The 24,556-nt window shown below is 39.6% G+C and overlaps 1 protein-coding gene across 8 annotated transcripts in view; it reads right to left on the bottom strand.

Moving 5' to 3' along the window:
- The window catches only part of TFCP2 (transcription factor CP2), a 56,988-nt gene extending 33,364 nt beyond the window's left edge, over positions 1-23,624 (bottom strand). For 2 of the 8 annotated variants that reach the window (XM_087442397.1, XM_087442398.1), the window contains exons 1-2: positions 23,099-23,624; positions 11,067-11,159 (exon numbers count right to left, since the gene is read on the bottom strand). In XM_087442397.1, coding sequence (XP_087298523.1) covers positions 11,067-11,159; positions 23,099-23,220 — 215 coding nt within the window. In that variant the 5' untranslated portion in view covers positions 23,221-23,624. Of the gene's footprint in view, positions 1-11,066; positions 11,160-12,837; positions 13,163-23,098 lie in introns of all 8 variants that reach the window. The other 6 variants (XM_014786464.2, XM_014786465.2, XM_087442400.1 and 3 more) reach the window with 5 other exon arrangements.
- Between the last annotated feature and the right edge of the window lie 932 nt (positions 23,625-24,556).

Here is a 24,556-nt window from a genome sequence, read left to right as displayed (position 1 = left end):
TGACTGCAGCCTCAGCTGACACCACATGAAGCAGATCTGCACAATCAATCCATAGATTCATGAGAAGTCATAAATTGTTGTTTCAAGCCACTACATTTTGGGGGTGGTTTGTTAAGTAATAAGATAGAAGAATAGGCTGTTATTCCAATGTTTCTAAAGAATTCTTTACAATAAAACTTAATAGTTGTGGTAAATATGTAAAGGAAGATATTAAATCATCCTTACTTAAAATAGCTCTATTAAAAAAACAAACAAAACACCTCACACACGCAGAAAAAACAAAAGGGTACATTCCAAAAGCCATTTCCTTATGTATTTAAGGAAAAATAAATAACAAAGCACATAACCATCTCAGAATACAGTATGACAACTCCATTCTATTTATATTACCTTTTAAAACAAGTTAATGCTATAAAAACTACATTGCCAATTAAACATACTTATTTTCACTCTCCAGGTAAAGAAACAATAGTAAAGAATCGGAACAATATGGCCAGATCCAAAGAGTAAGCAACTGCGTAAAAAACAAACACACAAAAAAACATGTGAGAGAGAAAACAAATGTGCGTAATCATCAGTCTGGCACCACTAAGGGAATGATAGGAAAACCACCTCTTTTCCTCCATCTGCTCACATGCTCTAGTCCTATGGCTTTCAAACCTCTTTGAATACCATTTATATTAAGTCAGTGATTTTTATATGAAGATCCAGTACACACAGACACATGTTTGGGTGTCTACAGAACTGAAACAAGTTTCATAAAATACTTATTAACTTCGGTATTTTCTATTTGACCTCATTTTTTTTTTTAATTTTATTTATTTATTTTTTCCCCCAAAGCCCCAGTAGATAGTTGTATGTCATAGTTGCACATCCCTCCAGTTGCTGTATGTGGGATGCAGCCTCAGCATGGCCGGAGAAGTGGTACGGTATTTGACCTCATTTTTAAAATGTTGACGACCACAACCTGCAATGTGACAAACAGTGCTCTAGTCTTTCCCTTAGAACTTTGCACTAAATTAAATCCAGTTTATGTACAGTATTCAAAACACTAACACAATTAAGACAAGTCTTTCAGATCAGACTATAATTCAGCTACTTAAGAAGAGGGATAGATAATTAAACAAATACTCACAGAGACTCACACGGAGAGTAAACACAGATGGTACTCAACAGAAAAGTGACTCTTCAACACATCCTTATTGAGTCCCTTTTGGCTCTCTCATTGTGAAACTCATACAGCACATCACTCTCCATTGCAAAGCAACAGAGAATGCTGCTAAATCTAACAGCCAACATATTCGTACTGAAGACTGTCTTAAAGACTGCAATCCAAATCCTGCTTTGGATTGTCAGAAAATATTTGGAAATAAAATAGTTTTCAAGTCATCTTCCGCTGTACTTGTAGACTGCATTACTAAATTAAAGGAGTCAGGTCTGTATGGAATACCAGTGGCTCTCAACCTTGGCTGCATATTAAGAATCACCTGGTGAGTTTTTAAAAATCCCTTCCAGGCCATATTGCATGCCAATTAAATCAGAACTGGTGGGGAGAGGCTGGTGACCTTAATTACTCAGTGCTGTGTTTTAATAAGCCAAGGTAATGGGTTTGATCTCTATGTCACCTAGGATGACCACCTTTCTATACCAAGACCTGATTTTCCAGAGGTGCCCAGTGAGCCATATTGAAGCATTAGGTCTAAGGGTAAGGGAGTTTGCTCAGGTCTATGCATATCTATCACCACTACTGGGGAAAACACTCAGCTTGACATTGGATCAGTAAATCCCTTCAAAACCATTTTTTCCCCCATTTATTCAGCAAATAGTCTTTCAGCACCTACTATGTTCCAGGCCCTATTTTAGGTGGCAGGGATATAGCAATAAACAAGTTATAGAAAAGGTCCCCTTATAGAGCAGAGCATCATTGTCATCTAAATTTCTATCTCTGCACAGCAACAAATCATCCTAAATAATTCTACAAACACCTATTGTTTTCCTACATTCTAGTTCATTGTCCTTACAGAATTATTAATACTCAAGGAAGCATAAATGTGTTACTTAAGAATATATAGTGAGGGGGCCGGCCCCGTGGCCTAGCGGTTAAGTGCGCGCGCTCCGCTACTGTTGGCCCGGGTTCGGATCCTGGGCGAGCACCGACGCACGGCTTCTCCTGCCATGCTGAGGCCATGTCGCACATACAGCAACTAGAAGGATGTGCAACTATGACATACAACTATCTACTGGGGCTTTGGGGAGAAAAAGTGAAAAAAAAGGAGGAGCATTGGCAATAGATGTTAGCTGAGAGCCGGTCTTCATCAGCAAAAAAAAAAAAAAAAAGAGGAGGATTGGCATAGATGTTAGCTCAGGGCTGATCTTCCTCGCCAAAAAAAAAAAAAAAAAAGAATATATAGTAAAAATAATGTAACTTGAAAGGGCCTAGTATGTTTCTAGTAGGTGTTTTATACAACTCTGCCCTGAGTAGCTTAACTCTACTCCCCTCCAGCTTCAAACCTGGAACATAGAATGGACTGTTGAGTATGACATCAAAACACAAGTGAGCAGTAGATAAACACCCCATATCTGGGTCTTATGCTGATGCTGCCCTTATAGAGATATCGGTCATCTGACAGTCTTTCTTTAGGAAGACTGTTTCTAGAACTTTTTTCCAGATCTCAATACTGGGCTTAATGTTCCTTAAGCACTTTAAGAAGTGCTTCTAGGTATCTGCTGTTGTTAGTGCCCTCAAGTGGATTCCGACTCCTAGTAACACTGTGCACAGCAGAGTAGAACCCTGCCCAGTCCCTGCACCATCCTCTCATCTTCCAGTGCTGTTATCAGACAAGGCTCAATGCTCTGTTGCTATTCGTAGGGTCTTCAGGGCCAGTTTTTTAGAAGTGAGTAGCCAGGTCCTTCTTCCTAGTCTGTCTAGTCTGGAAGCTCCGCTGTAACCTGTCTACCTTGGGTGAATGGCATAGTTTTCAGCATCACAGCAACACACAGCTGCCACAGTATGACAACCAGCAGACAGGGGGTGTGGTTCTCTGACTGGGGAAACAAACCCAGGCCACAGCAGTGAGAGCCCTGAATCTCAACCACTAGACCACCAGGGCTGGCTGCTTCCAAGTATAAACCATCCTATTTCTTCAGCACAGTTATGAGAGACCAGAGGTTTGAATAGTTGCCATTCATTATGTACATCTCAAAGTTTACCAAAAATTATGCTCATTTCTTCCCCCCACAAGTCTTTGAATGTCCCTCATTTCTACTCTGCTGAATTATTTGCCAATTACTACTTATTTACTTCCATAAGCAATGTGTTTTTTATTTTCCTGTAGCTTACAAAGTCACTAAAAACTTCTAATTTCAAATCTGTCTGCAAGCCCTACTTATTTTGGAAGCTGAAAAGTATCTGACCAATGTCAGATACAAATTTACTTCTAGAGGGCTTGTAAGATATTAAAAGTTTAATCAAAGAAATCTGAATCAGCAAAGCCCTACCTCAGGAGATTTGCCAGATATAGGCCTGCTTTCTCAGTTTTTTTCCTACATTACAGGATTAGCTCTTACCAGCCTACAAATCTCATTAAAACACTGCTAATTGAAAACATCACCTGTGGCATCATTAGTACCAGGCTCTTTTATTAAATTTCTGAAATCAGTGACTCTTCCCATTTAGGTGATGAATGGCAACCTGCAACAATATACATGGGTTATATATTCTGGGGAATCTGACAATTCTGATATAGAAAGTAGAACTCCCATTTCAGTATTCAAAGATCTGATACCTACCATCATACTATGACCTAACTGGGAAAACCACAACCGTTTTTTGTTTTTGTTTTCCTGTGACTAAGGGAAACTACATTTAGCCCCTTAGAGTGCTGTGCCTCAAAGCTTCTTTTCAGGTCCAAAATGTCTACCAGTTCATTCTTCTTTTTTTTTTGCAGTTAAGCTTCCTTCCGTCCCTCTTCACTGGCAAGCATCATTCACCACCACCTTTGGAGTTCTTCTGCCTTGCCCATTCCATCCCTGCTACCAAGCCTAGCTTCAAAGCCAGCAATCTCCCCAGTCCTCCATTCCTCTCTGCAATGAGAGACAAGCACAGACATTTTTCTGTTTTTTAAGGCTTTAACTGCGAATGACTTTTGGGAAAATCCTAAAAGTACCAAAGCACTAGTCCTATGAAATGGTAAAAAGGCTTTATCTGTCCCTTTCCCGTTTATGCTCACAGTGCCAGGGCTTATGAAAATGTCTCCTCCTCCTCCTCCTTCAGACCACATCTTTGATGAAGGCCCTTTCTTCTAAAATGGCCAACATATTCCTTGGAGATGTCCCAATTAGGCTTGATGAGGTAATCAAAGCAGAACTGTTATTTGCTCCCTTTCTTTTATAGAGAGATAGAGAATTAATTTGCATTTCTAAGGATATGCAGAACAGAAGATACCCAGTTCACTAAACTTCAACCCTTCTCAGGGATGATAACTAGCTTTTTATCATTACCCTCCAGTCTGCAGCCAGAGTAACCTTTAAAAATGTAAATCTAGGGGCTGGCCCAGTGGCTTAGTGGTTGGGTTTGACGTGCTCCACTTCGGCAGCCTGGGTTCACAGGTTTGGATCCTGGAGGCAGACATACACCGCTCATCAACCACGCTGTGGCAGCAACTCACATACAAAATAGAGGAAGATTGGCATAGATGTTGGCTCAGGGTGAGTCTTCCTCAAGCCAAAAGAGGAAGATTGGTGACAGATGTTAGCTCAGGGAGAAGCTTCCTTCCTTGCAAAAAAAAAAAAAAAAAAAAAGTAAATCTAAAATGTCACTACTCTGTTTAAAATGCTTCAGTGGCTTCCCAATGAAATCATGATAAACGGCTTGCTCCTCAACAGGGTTCCCAAGGCCCTTCCAAATTGGAGCCAGCTTGCCTCTTCGGTCTCATCTCTTGTATACTTCCCACCTCTCTTCTGTTTTTAAAAGTTCCAGCTGACAAACTGCAGTTCCTTTCCCTTGCTCTCCTCCACTCCCACTCAACTACTACCATTGATTTTTTACACATAAATTCGCATTTAACCCACACAATAATGCTAGGGGGTGGAAGGAATTATCTCCCCTCCTCGTTTGCCAGTTGAAGAAACTGAGGCTCAAGTAATGCGAGATGTTAAATAATTTGCCCAAGGTTACGCAGCTGGCAAACAGCAGATATAAATCCAAGTTTATTCATCCATTCGTTCAATAAATACTTTGTGAGCACTTATGTGTCTGGCACTGTTTTAGACAGTGGGGAAACAGTAAACAAATTTTATCCAAATTTTAGCCTTCTTTTCTACTAAGCAATGCCTGGCATAAAGCAGAAACTGTTCACAACATTCCTGAGGAAAAAAACGTAATTGAAAGTTCCCGTTCAACGCTCCAAAGATATTTTTGGAGGTGGTGCACTCCAGCACTTACACATGGCTATTGGTGCAATTCATACTAATAGAATGATAGTATCAATTAACTGATTCCACCAAAAGGACTCAAAGCTTTCGCAATGATTGATTCCCCTGCCCAGAAGTTCAATTTCCAGATTTCTACCTGCCTGGTTTTTTTCATCACTCAGATCTCTGCTCAATTGTCATGTCTACAGAGAGATGTTCCTGGTCACTCTACCTAAAGTAGATCCTATACATTTTCATCACAGCACTTGTTTCCGAAATTTCCTTGTCTGTCTATCTACCCGTCTATCTATCTATGTATCTATCTGTCTGTCTATCCACTACTCCTCCTCCCATAAGAATGCAAGCTCCAAGAGTACAAGGACCTCATTTGTCTTGTCACCGTAACATCAATAAAGCCTGGCCACAGTAAATACTCAATAAATATTGTTTAAATAAATGGTTAAAATAATAATAATAATAATATGCCCACTAGAAAATCTAGGTCTTTATAATTAGGCTACTCAGCAAACATGATTGGGTTATGCTTGTGGATGAACAGTCCAGAAAATGCTGCTATCATTTATCATCAAATCTGTACTGAGCACTTGGCTGTATACAATCCCTGCGAAGAGCTCCCGAGTATTTCCACGTTACTTGCAATTGCCTCTCCACATACAATTTAACTAATTAAACCTCTCATACAACATTTTTAAATATCTTTCATTACCAAACCTACAAACCTACCTACCCTTGAAACTGTCTTCTCTTTTGACCTGATACAATAAAGACAAAGTTCCTCCTCCTGGGAAAGGCTGATCCTTACCCATGGACTTGGAATCTGTCCGTTCTCAATTCCCAAGAACTTTACTCCCTTGATTGTCCCAATGGATGTAGCATCAATCTCCCTCTATTGGATTACACCCATTAGCAGATAATCATGTTTGAGTACTTTCCACCTTTTAAAAAAATCTTCCCACACCTCCCTTTAACTACTGCTCCACTCCTCTGTACCTTTCATAACCAAAAGTTTCTATATACACAGAGTTTCTATCTCCTCATCTCTGATTCATTCCTCAAACCATGCAATTAGGCTTTCACTCCACCACTCCACAGAAAGTGCTTGTCATGGTCACCAATGACTTCCATGTAGCCCAACTCAATGGTCACTTCTCAGGGCTCATCTCACTTCGACTCTCAGCAGCATCAACACAGCTACGACGCCTACATTTGCACACTCTCCTCCCTGGCCTCCTGAATACCCTTATCTGATTTTCTTCCTACCTCCCCAGCAGCATCTCCTCAACTCCCTGTGGCAACTCCTCTTCCTCTATAAAACCTCAGGACTTGATTTTGGCTTTTCTCTTTCTACCTCCCAGACGATCTCATTAATTCCCATACATTTAAATATCACCTTATCCTGATGATGCCCAAACATATCTACTAGGTCCAGAGTTCTATTTTGAACTCCAGATTTGCATATTTAAATACCTACCTAACACTGCCTCTTTGATGTCTCTCAGGGATAACAAATGGACTAGACCCAAAAGAGAACCCTTGATCTTCCTCCACACCTGCCCAGCCTATCTCCCACCATGTTCTCCAACCTTGTGTTGGATGGCAACACGATCCATCAAAATGCTCAAACTAGAACCCTGGGAGGCATCCCAGATTGATACGTTTCCCTTATCCTCACATCAACTAACAAGTCCTATGAATTTTTATCTACAAAATACATCTTGAGTTCATCTTCTTTTCAGTAGAGCATAGCATTTAAGAGGGCAGGCTCTGGAGTTAGGCTATCAGAATTTAAATCACAGCAATAATAATAGCTAGCATTTATTGAGCATTTACTGTTTGCCTGACACTGTCTTAATTATTTTACATATATTAACTCTTTTAATCTTCATAACAACCTCATGAGGTGAGTACTATTATTATTATCTCTATTTTAAATTAATGCAAGAGAGGTTAAGCAACTTGCCCACTTCTGATGGAACCAGAATTCAAACTCCTAAATCTGGTTCCAGAGCTCACTATGCTAGGCTGCCTCTTGGAAAAAGGAGACTAAAAATAGGGAGATCAGTCCAAAGCTAATGCAATAGTCCAAGTAAGAAATAACAAGAATCTGAACCAGCAAAAAGTAGGGATACAAAGGAGACAAATTCAAGAAATATTCAGATAAGACCTAAACAGAGAGTTGTATCATGTTCAAGGACTGAAAGACTGAATATTATAAAGATGTCACTTTTTCCCAAATTGATCTATAGATTCAATTCCAATCAATATCCCAAGAGATTCAACTTGACATGTTGATTCTACAATTCCTATCAATCAGCAAAGCCAAGAATAGCCAAGATACTCCTGAAGAAGAACAAGAGATTTACTCTGCCAGATATCAAGAATTATTTCAAAGCTTTAGTAATTAAGACAGCATGGTACTGACTTGGACAGACAAATTAACCTATATAACAGAACACAGAACCAATAAACTGACCCCACACAACAAAAATTTGATTTATGACGGAGCTGGTATTGCTGATCAGTGAATAAAGGATGGACTTTTCAATAAATAGTGTTGGAAAATCTGGATATCTATATGGGGAAAAAAAAGGAACTGGATCCTTACCAACACCCAATACAAAAATCAGTTTTTAAAAAAATCAATTCTAGGGGCCGGCCCTGTGGCTTAGCGGTTAAGTGTGCGCGCTCCGCTACCGGTGGCCCGGGTTCCGATCCCGGGCAAGCACCAACACACTGCTTGTCCGGCCATGCTGAGGTGGCGTCCCACATACAGCAACTAGAAGGATGTGCAACTATGACATACAACTATCTACTGGGGCTTTGGGGAGAAAATGGGGAAAAAAAAAAAGGAGGAGGATTGGCAAGAGATGTTAGCTCAGGGCCGGTCTTCCTCAGCAAAAAGAGGAGGATTGGCATGGATGTTAGCTCAGGGTTGATCTTCCTCAGGAAAAAAAAAATCAATTCTAAGTGGATTAAAGACTTAAGTGTGAAAAACAAAATGTAAAACTTGTAGAAGACAATATAGGAGAATAACTCTATGGCATTAGAGTAAGGAAGAATTTCTTAGACAAGACATAAAAATCATACACTATAAAGGAAAAGACTGATAAATTATAATACACTCAATTAAGAACTTTGGAACCAAAGATACATAAAGTGAAATGACAAGCCATAAACTGGGAGAAGATATGGACTACACACATAACTGACAAAAGATGAGTATCCAAAATATACTTAAAATTCCTATAAATTAATATGAAAAAGACCCCCCCCCCAACAAAAACTTGAATACTTCTCAGGAGAAAACATGAATGGCTAATAAACATATGAAAAGAAATAAGAAACTCATAAGAAACCAGGAAAATGCAAATTAAAACCACAATAAAATCCACACTCACTAGATTGACAGAAATTAAAACACTGACGAAATAACATATTGGCTAGGATGTACAACAACCAAAACACTTAAATGCCAAGTATACTAGGAAAAACAATTTAGCATCATCTTGTATGAAGATGCACAAACTTCATAATCCAGCAATTCCATTATTCCTATAATCCATCTGCCTGGAATATCCTCTTTCTCCATCTTAGCGTGGCCAAATCTTCCTCTTCTTTCAGATACCACATTCAGGAGGCAGAAGTAGTATTTCTACGTTCTGAACTCCTACAGCACTTCATCTGTGTTTTGAGCATATCATTTTCTAGTCTGCAACATACATTTTTATATACATACCAGTCTTGACTTGCTTACAATTTGGTAGAGAAGATGAGGACAAGAACCTGTTTGATTTGTCTTTTAATTGCACTAGACACAGCACCTGCACATGGAAGCATACAGTAAAGACTCAAAGCTACAGAATCAAGCTGTATAAAACCCAGCATGTAGTAGGCACTCAAATATTCACTGAATGAATGAATAAAAACCTGCTTAGCAGGGCCGGCCCAGTGGCACAGTGGTTGAGTTGTGTGCTCCACTTTGGCGGCCCAGAGTTCGCCAGTTCGGATGCGGAGCATGGACCTACACACCACTCATCAAGCCGTGCTATGGTGGCGTCCCACATACAAAATAGACAAAGACTGGCACAGATGTTAGCTCAGTGACAATCTTCCTCAAGCAAAAAGAGGAAGATTGGCAATAGATGTTAGCTCAGGGCCAGTCTTCCTCACCAAAAAAAAAAAAAAAAAATGCTTTGTGACTGAGTGAATCAACCAGGTCTTACTGTACATTCAAAACATGAACTAGTGGTAAAAGGAAAATCAGAACACCAACTTTGTATCCAAAGTCTCAAATGTGTATCCAAAGTCCCAAATTAATTTTTCTCCCAGATTCTAGCCTGATGACACATAGTACAAGTTAACTATCAGCTACAAATGGAAACTACTGTGAACAAAGCAGATAAAGAAAGAGGGCAGAATAGGAGGAGGTGGAAAAAGGAAAGAGAAGGCAACAAAGTGGGAGGAGAGAATGGCAACATTGTTGGATTGTAGGTCATCTTCCATAAGAACTATAAGAGGGCAAGAAAACTATAAGAAAGCAAAGAAAAATCTATGAACCTTCAGTAATAAAACAACGAATGACAGGACAACTTATTATTATGCAGTATTTCAGGCATATAGAGATAAAAACGTATAACAAATACCCATGTACACTCCACTGAGCTTAAGAAAGAGAGCACTAACAGTTGAAGCCCTCTGTATCCTTCCCCAGTTATATGCCCCTCCAAATCCCAGAGGCAACTGTATCCTCAATTTGAAGTTAAACATTCTTAAGCATTTTGTTATATTTTTACAGCAGTGCCATCTATTAAAAAGTAGTGAATAAACTTTGTGGCAAAGGGAAGAATACGCTGTCCATCACAAGAGACTCAAAACAAAAGGGAAAACAGAGGAACAGTCAGTAAAAACTGACCAACTCTAAGACAAAGAAAGAGATGAAGATTTGGAAGATGGATAAGTGATAGTTGAAGGGGAAAAAAGTGAAGGAAAACAGTACTGAAAAAGAAGCACAGCAAAAAAGAAACAACAAAAATCAGGTTTGATGAAGAGAAACAGTTGCCTCAAAAACTGCTATACTACTTGCCTTTGAAACAAAAAAGAGAGTGAGTGCAGTTCATTCACTCAACAATCAGCACAAACTATTTGTTAGGCACTATTCTAAGGCACTAGGGATACAGCAGAGAACAAAACAAAGTCCTGCATTCACCGACCATTTATTCTAGTTGGCGAAAGAGGCAAACAAGCAAATAACACATCAGATGCTGGGAAAAAGAGAAAGCAGAGTAGAGAAGGCAGAATGCTGGTGAGGAAAAGAGGTACTTGCTATTTGATGTGAAGGTGGTTAGAGAAGGCCTCTGTGATAAAGTGACATTTGAGCAGAAACCTAAAGCAAGTGAGGAATGCAGAAGACTATTTTAGGAAGAGTAACAGCAAATGCAAAGGCCTTGAGGTGGGAGTGCGCACAGCATTTGAGGAACTACAAGAAGGCCAGATGTTGCTGGGGCAGAGCAAGCCAGAAGAGTAGACACAAAAAGTAACACGATCTGATCCACATTTTAAATAAAGTGATCATATAATTTATCATTCAAACAGGAACACTTTGGTGAGTGAAGGAGGGTGCTATTAATAGTTACCTCGGAACAATAGGCATCAGCAAGACCTTAATTTTAAAAGGCTTCTGTGTGGAGCCAGCTTGAAGGGGTTCCTCTGGCCAAATCTGGAACAATCTGATCAAAATATACAGTGATAGTAAAAGATTATAACCTATTGAATACAGTAAGAATCTATGAGGCTACATTGATAAAAATAAATAAATAAGAAGGAAAAGCTCTTTCTTACAGTAGAAAGCCAACTAATAAATGTCAAAGGAAAGACATAATTAGAAAATCATCATTTTGCAACCATCATAAAGCTAACTGATTAGGGCAAGAATCAATAAATGCTAAAATTGGTGGATGAAAGTTTGAAAAGTAATAGGATATTTATATAGTCTCAAAGTATCTCCCCACAAGATACTTACTAATTACAAAAGGCAAAATAATAAATTTACAATGGAGAAAATTGGCATAAACCACCTTAACCAAATGGTCAAAGTTAACATTGCCAGTAACAGGACCAATCAATAGCAAGTGTATCCTAATATGATATACAGAGAAGAACTCAGCATCACTTCTTAGGTATTACAACACAAAGTGCATAATCTGAATCTAATCATGAGCAAACAACAAACTCAAATTGAGGGACCATCTGCAGAATAACTGGCCTGTACTCATCAAATTGTCAATGTCATAAAAATACAAAGATTCAGGAACTGTTCTAGATTAAGGGAGACAAAAGAGACATGACAACTAAATCAACACATGATCTTGGATATTCTTCTACTATAAAGGACAATATTGGGACAACTGGCAAAATCTGAGTAAGATCCATAGATTAGATAATAGTGTTGTGTCGGTGTTAAGTTCCTGATTTTGATCATTGTACTATGGTTATGCAAGAGAATTTCTTGTTTTTAAAAAATACACACTGGGGGCCAGCCCGGTGGCGCAAGTGGTTAAGTGCACGCGCTCCGCTGTGGCAGCCTAGGGTTCGCTGGTTCGGATCCCGGGCGCACTCTGACGCACTGCTTGTCAAGCCATGCTGTGGCGGCGTCCCATATAAAGTAGAGGAAGATGGGCATGCATGTTAGCCCAGGGCCAGTCTTCCTCAGGAAAAAGAGGAGGATTGGCGGATGTTAGCTCAGGGCCAATTTTCCTCACAAAAAAAAAAAAAAATACACACTGAAATATTTAGGTGTTAAGGGACATCACATCTGCAACTTACTCTTTAACATTCAGAGAAAAATAATCCTACACCACATGATTTCACTCATATGTGGTAGATGAACTAAAAGACGGACAGAGAGAACTGTTTGGTGGTTACCAGGGGCACAGGGGTTGAGGGATGGGCACAAGGGGTGAAGGGAGGCATTTATATGGTAATTGACAAACAATAATGTACAACTAAAATTTCACAATGTTATACACCATTAAGACATCAAAAAAAAAGAAATAGGCTTAAAAATAATAATAATAATAGTAATTCTAGGTGTGTGGAGAGAGAGGGAGAAAGATAAAGCAAATATAGTAAAATATTAACATTTGAGGAATATGGGTGAAGAATATTCACAAATTCTTTGTACTATTTTTGCAAATCTTCTGCAAATCTGCAATTATTTTTTAAATGAACAAAATACACACTCTTACAAAGATTTCTGTGTAGAGAATAGACTGGGGGCAGGTGAGTGCAGAAGTGGAAGCAGGACTGGACCAATAAACGGCTACCGTAGAGTAAGGACAGAGGTCACAGAAGAGAGCAGAGTAGGAAGCTCCAGGAATTGGTCTCTCCACCAAAACAACTACTGACCTGGCAAGAGATACTTGAAACAACTATTTTGGAATTCTGGAATCTAGTTGAACACTCTCAGGATCCAAAAGAGTGCTTGATGAAGACAGGCTGGCAAATTTTAGTGAATTTCAGCATTTGGCATAGCATCTATCATTCTCCAGCTCCCAGTCCCATGGCAGGCAGCTGTGGGGACAGTAGCTCAAGATTCTGTTGCAACTTGCTGGTGCCAGGGATCTTGTCCTCCAAAAATCAAAGTTACGTGTTTTGATCACTGCTTTTGATTGCTGAGGAGCTGGCACAGAGGCTGGCCATTGTTTCGACCCCCATGGCTGAAGTGGCTTCCCTAGCAGAGTCAGAAACAGCAATTTAAAGAAACAGAATACTCTTTTTTTCTTCTTTTCTTTTTATATTAGATCCAAGCATTTAAGGAAATCTCTGTCTAGTCACTTGTTGACCACGGACATAACAAAAGACACTTCAGTGACCACACACAACAAGGAATATACTCTGTGCAAAAACAGTTTGGAAAAGTCACTGAACAAATGGATGACTGCAGCTTTCATCAAGCAACAACAGTAATCTCTAGGGAGGGAGTAGATCTGATTTCCCACGTTACCACATTGCAATACTCAAAATTACAAAGCATACAAAGACACAGGAAAGTATGGCCCATTCACGGGAAAAAAAGAAATTGACAGAAACCATCCCTGAGCAAGCCCAGATACTAGACTTACTAGACAAAGACTTTAAATTAACTGTCTTAAATATGCTCAAAGAGCTAAAGGAAACCGTAATATAACTAAGGAAATCAGGAGAACAATGTATGAACAAGTAATCAACAGCAATAAAAAGACAGAAATTATAAAAAAGAACCAAATAGAAATTCTAGATAAAAAAGTATAATAGCTGGAATTAAAGATTCACTAGAGGGGTTCAACATCAAATTTGACTAGGCAGAAGAAAGGAATCAGTGAACTTGAAGATAGGACAACTGAAATTACTCAGGCTAAGGAGCAAAAAAAAGATGAACAGAGGCAAAGGGGCCTATGGTACACCATCAAGTGTACCAACATACACATTACGAGAGTCCCAGAAGGGGAAGAGGGAGAGCAAGAGCCAGAAAAAATATTTGAAGGAATAATGGTCAACAACTTTCCAAATTGATGAAAGACATAAATCTACACATCCAAGAGCTCAACACATTTCAACAGGATAAATTCAAAAAGATCCACACTGAGACACATTATATTCAAACTGTTGAAAAACAAAGAGAAAATCTTCAAAGCAGCAGAAAGTGACTTATCATACATGAGCGACTCTCAATGAGATTAATAGCCAATATCTTATCAGAAACCATGGAGGCCAGAAGGCAGTGGGATGATAATTTAAAGTGCTGAAAGTAAAAACTGTTGACCAAGAATTCTAAAATGAAGGAGAAATTAAGACCCTCCTCAACAAAAGCTAAGGGAGTTTATCTACTTAAGGGAGTTTATCATGAGTAGACCTGCCCTACAAGAAATGCTAAAGGGAATCCTTCAGGATGAAATGAAAGAACACTAGACAGTACTTCAAAGTCAAAAGAAGAAATAAAGATCTTAACTTGTAATCAATAATTCAAAGAGACTTATGCACCCCTATATTCACTGCAGCATTATTCACAATAGCCAAGACGTGGAAGCAACCCAAGTGTCCATCGACTGATGAATGGATGAAGATGATGTGGTATATATATATATATATATATACACACAATGGAATACTACTCAGCCATGGAAAAGACAAAATCGTCTCATTTGCAACAATGGATGGAACTTGAGGGTATTATGTTAAGCGAGATAAGCCAGTCAGAGAAAGACAAACACCATATGATTTCACTTATATGTGGAAGATAAACAAATAAATGGACAAAGAGAACAGATTAATGGTTACCTGAGGGGAAGGGAAGGAGGGGCATAATGGGTGAAGGGGCACATATATATGGTGACTAACAAATAATAATGTACAACTGAAATTTCACAATGTTATAAACTATTATGACCTCAATAAAATAAAAAAAACAAATAAAGATCTTACAAAGGTTAGGTAGGTAAATATAAAAGCTAGCATAGTGTATTTTTGGTGTTTAACTTCTCTTTTTGTTTCCTATATGATTTAAAGACAAGTGTATAAAACAATAATTATAAATCTATAGTTAACAGGCACACAATGTATAAAGATGTAATTGGTGACAATCACATCATAAAGAGGGGAACCAGCTGGATAGGAACAGAGTTAATGTATCTTCTTTTTTTTAATTGAGTTATAATTGACATATAACACTATATTAGTTTCAGGTATACAGTATAATGATTCAATATTTGTAAATATTGTAAAATGATCACCACAATAAGTCTAGTTTAATGTATGCTCTTACAGCTAAGTTGGCCTCAATTTGAATTGAATTAAACTGCTATAAACTTAGGATATTAACTGTAATCGCTATGGTAACCACTAAGAAAATAACTAAAAATATACACACAAAAAAAGCTTTCCCTCTAAGATCAGGAATAAGACAAGGATGCCCACTTTCACCACTGCTATTCAACATTACACTGGAAGTCTTAGCAAGAACAGTTAGGCAAGAAAAAGAAATAAAAGGCATACAAATTGGAAAAGAAGAAGAAAAACTATATTTATTTGCAAATGACATGATTCTACATACAGAAAATCCCATAGAATCCACAAAAAAACTACTAGAGCTAATAAATGAATTCAGCAGACTTGCAGAATATGAGATCAACACAAAAAAATCAGTTGTGTTTCTATACACCAGCAACGAACAATCCAAAAACAATATTAAGAAAACAATTCCATTTATAGTCGCATCCAAAAGAATAAAATATATAGGAATAAATTTAACCAAGGATGTGAAAGACTTGTACATTGAAACTACTAAACATTGCTGAAAGAAATTAAAGATGACATAAATAAATGGAAAGACATCCCATGTCCATGGATTGATAAACTTAATATTGTTTGGGCCGGCCCCGTGGCTTAGCGGTTAAGTGCACGCGCTCCGCAGCTGGCGGCCCGGGTTCAGATCCCAGGCGCACACTGACACACCGCTTGTCCAGCCATGCTGAGGCCACGTCCCACATACAGCAACTAGACGGATGTGCAGCTATGACATACAACTATCTACTGGAGCTTTGGGGGAAAAATAAATAAATAAAATTATAAAAAAAAAAACAAAAAAAAACACTTAATATTGTTAAGATGGTAATACCCCCAAAGCCATTTATAGATGCAATGAAATCCCTATTAAAATTCAATGGCCTGTTTTGCAGAAAGAGAAAAGACAATCCTCAAATTTGTATGGAACTACAAGAGGCCCTGAATAGCGAAAACAATACTGAAAAAGAAAAACAAAGTAGGAGGACTCACACTTCCCAATTTCAGAACTTATTAAAAAGCTATAGTAATCAAAACAGTGTGGTACTGGCAGAAGCACAGACATACCAACCAACAGAATAGAAATAAGAGTCCACAAATAAACCTTTACATCTGTGGCCACCTGATTTTCAATGAGGGTGCCAAGAACATTCAACGGCAAAGGACGAACAAATGGTGGCTGGGACAACTGGCTGGCCACATGCAAACAAATGAAGTTAGACCCCTATCTCACTCCATATACAAAAATTAACTCAAAATGGATCAACAACCTAAATATAAGAACTTTAACTGTAAAACTCTTAGAAGAAACCATAGGATAAATCTTCATGACCCTGGATTTGGCAACTGATTCTTAGAGTTGACACCAAAAGCGTGAGCAACAAAAGAAAAAATAGATAAACTGGACTTCATCAATATTAAACACTTTCGTGAGTCAAAGGACATTATCAAGAATGTGAAACAACAACCTACAGAATGGGAGAAAATATCTGCAAACCATATATCTGGTAATGGTCTAGTATCCAGGACATATAAAGAACTCTTACAACTCAACAACAAAAAGACAACAACCCAATTTAAAATTGGGCAAAGGACATGAATAGACACTTCTCCAAAAGAGACATACGAATGGCCAACAAGCAAATGAAAAGATTACGGTCAAGAAGGATACACAAAACAAAACCAGGATGAGGGGCCTGCCCAGTGGCGCAAGCGGTTAAGAGCGCACCCTCCGCTGCGGCGGCCCGGGGTTCGCAGGTTCGGATTCCGGGCGCGCACCGACGCACTGCTTGTCAAGCCATGCTGTGGCGGCATCCCATATAAAGTGGAAGAAGATGGGCATGGATGTTAGCCCAGGGCCAGTCTTCTTCAGCAAAAGAAAAAAAGAGGAGGATTGGCAGATGTTAGCACAGGGCTGATCTCCTCACACAAAAAACAAACAAACAAACAAACAAAAAAAACCAGGATGAGATACTACTTCACATTCACTAGGATAGCTTTAATTAAAAACAAACAAAAATAGGAATTAAGTGTTGGTGAGGATGCAGAGAAACAGGAACCCCTGAACGTTGCTGGTGAGAATGTAAAGTGGTTCAGCTATTGTGTAAAACAGCGTGGCAGTTCTTGAAAAAATTAACCATACACTACATATCTATTAGAATAGCCAAAATCCAGAAGATTGACAACAAATGCTGAAAAGGATGTGGAGCAAAAGGAACTCTCACTCATTGCTGGTGGGAATGCAAAATGGTACAGCCACTTTGGAGGACAGTTTGGTGGTTTCTTACAAAACTAAACATACTTTCACCATATGACCCAGCAAATTGCACTCCTTGGTATTTACCCCCAAATTTGAAAACTATCTCCACACAAAAACCTGCACATGGATGTTTATAACAGCCTTATTCATATTGCCAAAATTTGGAAGCAACCAAGATGTCCTTCAGTAGGTAAATGGATAAATAAACTGTGGTACATCCAGACAATGAAATATTCTTCAGCGCTAAACAGAAATGAGCTATCAAGCCATGAAAAGACACAGTGAAACGTTAAATGCATATTACTAAGTGAAAGAAGCCAATCTGAAAAGGCTACAGATCGTATATTGCAATTATATGACATTCTGGAAAAGGCAAAACTATGGAGACAGTAAAAAGATCAATGGTCGTCATGGATTAAGGTGGGTGTGGGGGAATATATAAGCAGAGCACATCAGATTTTTAGCACACTGAAAATACTCTGTATAACACTATAATGATGGAACATGTCATTATATATTTGTCCAAACCCACAGAATGTACAACACCAAGAGTGAACTCTAAGGTAAACTATAAACTTTGGGTGATTATGATGTGTCAATGTAGGTTCATCAATGTAGGTACAGAGTGTGTACCACTCCAGTGGGGGATGCTGATAACAGGGGAGGCTATGCATGTGTGGAGGCAGGGCATATATGGGAAATTTCTGTACACCTTCCTCTCAATATTGCTGTGAACCTAAAACTGCTCTAAAAAAACAGTCTTTGAATTATGGGGGGAAAAAAAAAAGCTAAGCATAGAATTACCATATGCCCCAGCAATTGCAAATCCTAGGTATACACCCAAGAGAAATGAAAATATATGTCTAGTACAGCATGGTGACTATAGTTAATAATACTGTATTGCATATTTGAAAGTTGCTAAGAGAGTAAATCTTAAAAGTTCTCTCATCACAACAAAAAAAAAATTTTGTAACTATGTATGATGACAGATGTTAATTAGACTTACTGTGATCATTTCATAATATATACAAATATCAAAACATTATGTTGTACCCCTGAAACTAATGCAATGTTAGTATTAACACTGTATTATATACTAATGTATAAAATGTATAAATAATTTATAACATATAAACTAATACAATTATACCTCAATAAAAAAATGTCTACACAGAAACTTGTACACAAATGTTTATAAACATTTCATGGTCACTTCTTTTATAAACATAATGCTATATTAACTTGATTCATAATAGTCAAAAAGTGGAAACAACCCAAATGTCCATCAAGGGATGAATGGATAAACAACTTGTGATATATACATACAATGGCATATTATTCAGCCATAAAAGAAGAATGAAGTACTAAAGTATTAATACATGCTACAACATGGATGAACCCTGAAAACGTACGCTAAGTGAAAGAAGCCAGACACAAAAGGTCACACATCACATGATTCCATTTACAGTAGTCCCTCCCTTATCCGCAGTTTCACTTTCCACAGTTTCAGTTACCTGTGGTCAATCATAGTCCGAAAATATTAAATGGAGACTTCCAGAAATAAACAATTCAAAAATTTTAAATTGCATGCCATTCTGAGTAGCATGATAAAATCTCACGCCATCCTGCCTGGGACGTGAATCATCCCTTTGTCCAGCGTAACCACACTGCATACACTACCCGCCTGTTAGTCACTTAGTAGCCTTCTTGCTTACCAGACCGACTGTCGTGGTATCACAGTGCTTGTGTTCAAGTAACCCTTATTTTACTTAATAATGGCCCCAACGGTAAGAGCAGTGATGCTGGGAATTCGGATCTGCCAAAGAGAAGCCGTAAAGCGCTTCCTTTAAGTGAAAAGGGGAAAGTTCTCAACTTAATAAGGAAAGAAAAAATCATATGCTGAGGTTGCTAAGATCTACAGTAAGAACAAATCTTCTATCAGTGAAATTGAGAAGAAGGAAAAAGAAATTCGTGCTAGTTTTGCTGTTGCACCTCAAGCTGCAAGTTATGGCCACAGTGTGATAAGTGCTTAGTTAAGATGGAAAAGAAATTATATTTGTGGGTGGAAGACACAAACAAAAAACATGTTCCAGGGGCCTGGCCGGTGGCATAGCAGTTAAGTTCGCACATTCCACTTTGGTGGCCCAGGGTTCGCAGGTTCAGATCCCAGGCGCCGACCAATGCACCGCTTGTCAGGCCATGCTGTGGCGGGATCCCATATAAAGTAGAGGAAGATGGGTACAGATGTTAGCCCAGGGCCAATCTTCCTCAGCAAAAAGGAGGATTGGCAACAGATGTTAGCTCACGGCTAATCTTCCTCTCAAAAAAAAAAAAGAAAGAAAGAAAACGTGTTCCAAATGGTGGTGACGTGTTGTGCCAGAAAGCACTGAGCCTATACGAAGACATCAGCAATGGATCCCCTGAAACGTGTGACACCAAGCCTCTTACTGCAAGAAAGGGACGGTTACACAGATTCAGGAATAGATTTGGATTGAAAGAGAGAGAGACCACATTCACATAACTTTTATTACAGTACAATAATTGTTCTATTTTATTATTAGTTATTGTTGTTAATCTCTTACTGTGAGTAACTTATAAATTAAACTTTATCGCAAGTATGTATATATAGGAAAAAACATAGTATAGGGTTTGGTACTATCCGCAGTTTCAGGCATCCACTGCGGGGTCTTGGAACGAACCCCCAGCTTATAAGGGGGGACCACTGTATATAATATATCCAGAATAGGTAAATCCATAGATACAGATTGCATATTAGTGATTAGCAGGAAGAGAGGGGAAGGGGAAATGGAGAGCAATTGCTTAACAGGTACAGGGTTTTCTTCCGGGGTGATGAAAATGTTTTGGAACTAGATAAGAGGTGGTGATTGCACAATATCGTGAACATACTAAATGCCACTGAATTGTTCACTTTAAAACGATTAATTCTACGTAATGTCAATTCCACCTCAACTTAAAAAAAAATGGAATGAGAGAAAGGGGAAAATTTTTAAAAAAAAAAAACACAAAATTTAATCTTTTTACTCTTTTTTTATAACAGTTCTATTGAGATACAATTTATATACCATACAATTCATCCATTTAAAGTGTGCAATTCAATTGTCTTTAGTGTGGTCACAGAGTTGTGCAACCATCATCACAATTTTAGAACATTTTTATCACCCCCCCCCCCCGAAAAAAAACCAGTACGCATTTGCAGTCATGCCCAGTCCCTCTTCCTCCACAGCTCTAGTCAACCACTAATCTACTTTCTGTCTCTATTGATTTGCCTATTCTAGACATTTCATAGAAATGAAATCAGATGTTATGCGATCTTTTGCGACTGGCTTCTTTCACTCAGCGTATTTTCAGGGCATTTCCTTTATTTTAACCATAAAGTTTGTGCCATGTATTAAAACATAAGGAAAAAAGTAAGGAGACTATTCAAGGACCACTTATGAAAAGAACTTTACTGAATACAATGGCGGATCAAGAATCAAAAACAGAAATCCAGTTCAGATGAATCTTCATCAAATATAAATCAACAGATATGAAGCGAAACTATTATACCATGTAGCAGAAAATAAGCAAACTAGGGTAAAATAAATACATTAAGGAAAATATTTTACAAAACAAATTGCTTGTCAAAGAGGACATCTTGCCTAAAAAAGGTGTAGCACAAGCGATCACAAGGTCTAATTACAAATTACAGGAAGAGCAAAGAATCACTGTCTTTGTGTCTAAAAACTGCTCCAGCCAGTGTTTCTCAAAACAGGGTCCCTGGACTACCTGCAGCAAAATCATCTAAGAACTTGTTTTACAAAAATCAGATTTCTGGTCTGTGCCCCAGTCACGGAAAATGGGGCCCTGGAAACTATTTTGAATAAGAACTCCAGATGATTCTCATGAATACTAAAGTTTGACAACTAATATCTAATTAACCCAAATCAATGCAAATGATTAAATGTATGTAAGAGTCAAGAGAAGTGACAAAAGCAAAATGGATGAAAAAGAGGAAGGTGAAAAAAATACTTAAAATTTTGGCACAGTGTGCTCTGGGGAAAACATAAAATCATATTTGAAAACTCACGCGGATTTGATGATGGAAAAAAATTCTAAATGTGTACATATGCAAGCCATTCTACTAATACCTGTGAAGGCCACTCAGGGTATGACACAGGAAAACACAAATGTAAGGTTGCGTGGTAGAGAGAGCACGTAGTAGATGAGCAAATGTTTGCTGACAATGTTAACTATTTTTATAACAAGTACAGTTATATTTAATTATCTCCAACCCAAAATCCAATAACCTAGACAAAACCAAACTTTTTGCTGTAGTAATCTTTACATGAACAGCATAAACTGTCAAATATTATGTCAGATAACTGACATGCAAGCTCAGGGCTGGGACATTTACTTTCAGACCAAGTTAATCTCTATTTTTATGGTCAGACTTACGTAAACAATGACAGGCAAAACCAGAGTTAAATTCCTCAAAACTAACAGCATTGCATGATAGAACTCAAATTTCCCCCAAAATCACGAAAATATGTATACAAGGAGAGCCTTTATTATCCTAACTGTAAGCAAAGATTTCTGAAGATGAACTATTAAGTTCTAACTCGTAATTTTACTTCAGTGAGGAAAGTAGACTTTGGTTTAGCAGGGATAAAGAAAGGAAGTTTCAATTACATAACTCTCAAAGGACCTCACTATCAGATGCAGAATTTGTCCTCCATAAAAAGCGTCTTTCCCCTATAAACCCACAAACTCAATTAAAGTGTTAAGTTGTAACATCTCTTTTGACTGACTTATTTAGATTAAGCCTTAAAATGCATTTGGAAACCCAATTATATTCCATCTAACCCTAAGATGCTGGTAATTCAACATTTCCAGACGTGATTCTTGCACATCCTATAAATGAAACAAACTGCTGGGGGAATGAAATAGCTAATGCATGCAAATAAATTACACGGGAAGTTATGCTGCTTTCAAAGGAGACTTTTATTTATTATCAGCATTTAGCTTGATACACGAAGGTCTAAGCATCTAAAAGTTCTCTATGACACTTTTTCATTTCACAGCTTATGTTTCAAAAATCAGAAACCCTAGAACTAAGTAAAGCCTTAAAGTAGGCTAAGATACGGATGGGTGAACTTCTTCACCAAGGTCTCACACTTCCTCACAAAAAGCAGTCAAACAATTTTCATTAAGCCTACCTCCCAACTCCCCAACTCCCTAGATTTCTCTCACATGCTCAGATTGGCCTCCTCTTCACACAAGTCCAGCCCAACCCATCCACACACACCATCAGTCTCCAAGTCTCCCACACCGGCACAACAGCCTCTCATCTGGTTGCTAATCCAGGGCCATTCTTTCTTCGATTTATCTTGCACAGACTTGACATGCCTACAATCTCTTGTTCCATTTCTTCCACAACACTCACTACTCAAAGCAACCTAAGAAACAAGTCCCTTTTCCCTACCCGCAGACAGCTTCTTTAACTCTATACACCTCTTTTTTTTTTTTTCCTTATTCTCTATCCTGCCTTTGTTATTCAGAAGGTGCAGGGTCTGGGAAAATCTCACTCACCTCATGCTATAGGCACCAGCACCCAGTTCCTGGCCGATCCCGGAGAGACTAGCATCAAAGTCCTGCACCAGCCCGGATTCAATCACTTCATCGGCCAGAGGCAGCTTCAGAGCCCAGGCCATCCTGGCTCCTTCGCTGCCCCAGGAGACACCGTTTTCTTGTACAAAGGCGAGTAGTGTGATTCTACCCACCAGGGGCAAGACTGTAGAAAACTCCAAACCAAGATCTCCCACACAGTACCTACCAGCCACCCCCAAGCCCAACCCGCACTGCCCGCACAATCTAACTAATTGCCCGTACCCTTGCCTCCTTGCTCTTGGCTGCCCCGACTGAAAACCCCTCCCACCCAGCTTTCTGGAGCCGCACGAGGGCCCCTTTGCTTAACTACTCCAGACTGCCCAGAGGCAGCCCTGGATTCCCATACTCCCACTCCTTGGGTTCGTGGTGGTCACACTGCTTTCCAAACAGACCAGCAGCGGCACGCGCTGCCTACCCGGCGCTCCCACTCCGCTCTCCCACCTTTCCCCCCGCCCCCTTCCACTGGGAGCCCCCTCCCTCCGGGGACCCGCTCTCCCTGTCCCCTCCAGGCCTGGCTTCCGGTCAGTCCCAAGATGACTTCCGGTCACCCCCGCTCAACCCCACGGCTCTTAGAACCAAATCCAGGTTTCCGCCGAGCCGACTCCCCTCCCTCTGCAGCCCCCCACGGCCTCGACACACGGAAGGGAAAAGTCCGACACCGGCGTGAAACCCAGACTCGCCGAGCTCCCCCACCGCCCGCGGCCCCAGCGCCAACCAATCATGGCGCCCTCTTCCTTTGCCGGTCCGGCGAACGTGACGTCACTCTGCCGCCCACCAATGGGGAAGAGACGTCGTCGGCCTCGGCAGTGATGATAGGCTAGCTACGACACGGCTTCCCGCCCCCCGGAGATGGGCTGGGCAATCCGGGAGAGGGCCCGGCGTGCGTCAGGTGTCCCGGTTTAAACGTCCCTCCTTGTGGCTACCTGAGTTTTGGCATCCGCTACTTACCGAGTCGGAACCCTAAGGCGTGGGTGGAGCTTTCGCTCTAGGTGTACCGAACCCACACCCAGTCCCGGCGGACGCGTGCTCGTTTCCTCCTGAGATACTCTCTGTCCTTAGACTCACTTCTTCGGAGGTCAAGACTGCTTAAATCCGATTTCCCTTGATCATTTTACTTTCTGCATTCTTCCTAGTGCATTTGAACAGGAAAGCATGAGATGGGTGAAAGTGTTGTGGTTTTTAAAAGGTAGTGGTCTGGGGGCCGGCCCCTGGCTTAGCGGTTAAGTGCGCGTGCTCCGCTGCTGGCGGCGGGTGTTTGGATCCCTGGGGGCGCACCAATGCACCACTTCTCCGGCCACGCTGAGGCCGCGTCCCACATACAGCAACTAGAACGATGTGCAGCTATGACATACAACTATCTACTGGGGCTTTGGGGGGAAA

Source organism: Ceratotherium simum, chromosome 17, assembly GCF_057802395.1.
Source record: "Ceratotherium simum simum isolate JZ-2026a chromosome 17, ASM5780239v1, whole genome shotgun sequence".
NCBI lineage: Eukaryota > Metazoa > Chordata > Mammalia > Perissodactyla > Rhinocerotidae > Ceratotherium > Ceratotherium simum.
Note: the sequence above shows the minus strand (reverse complement) of the source record. Positions and strands in the feature narration are given on the sequence as shown.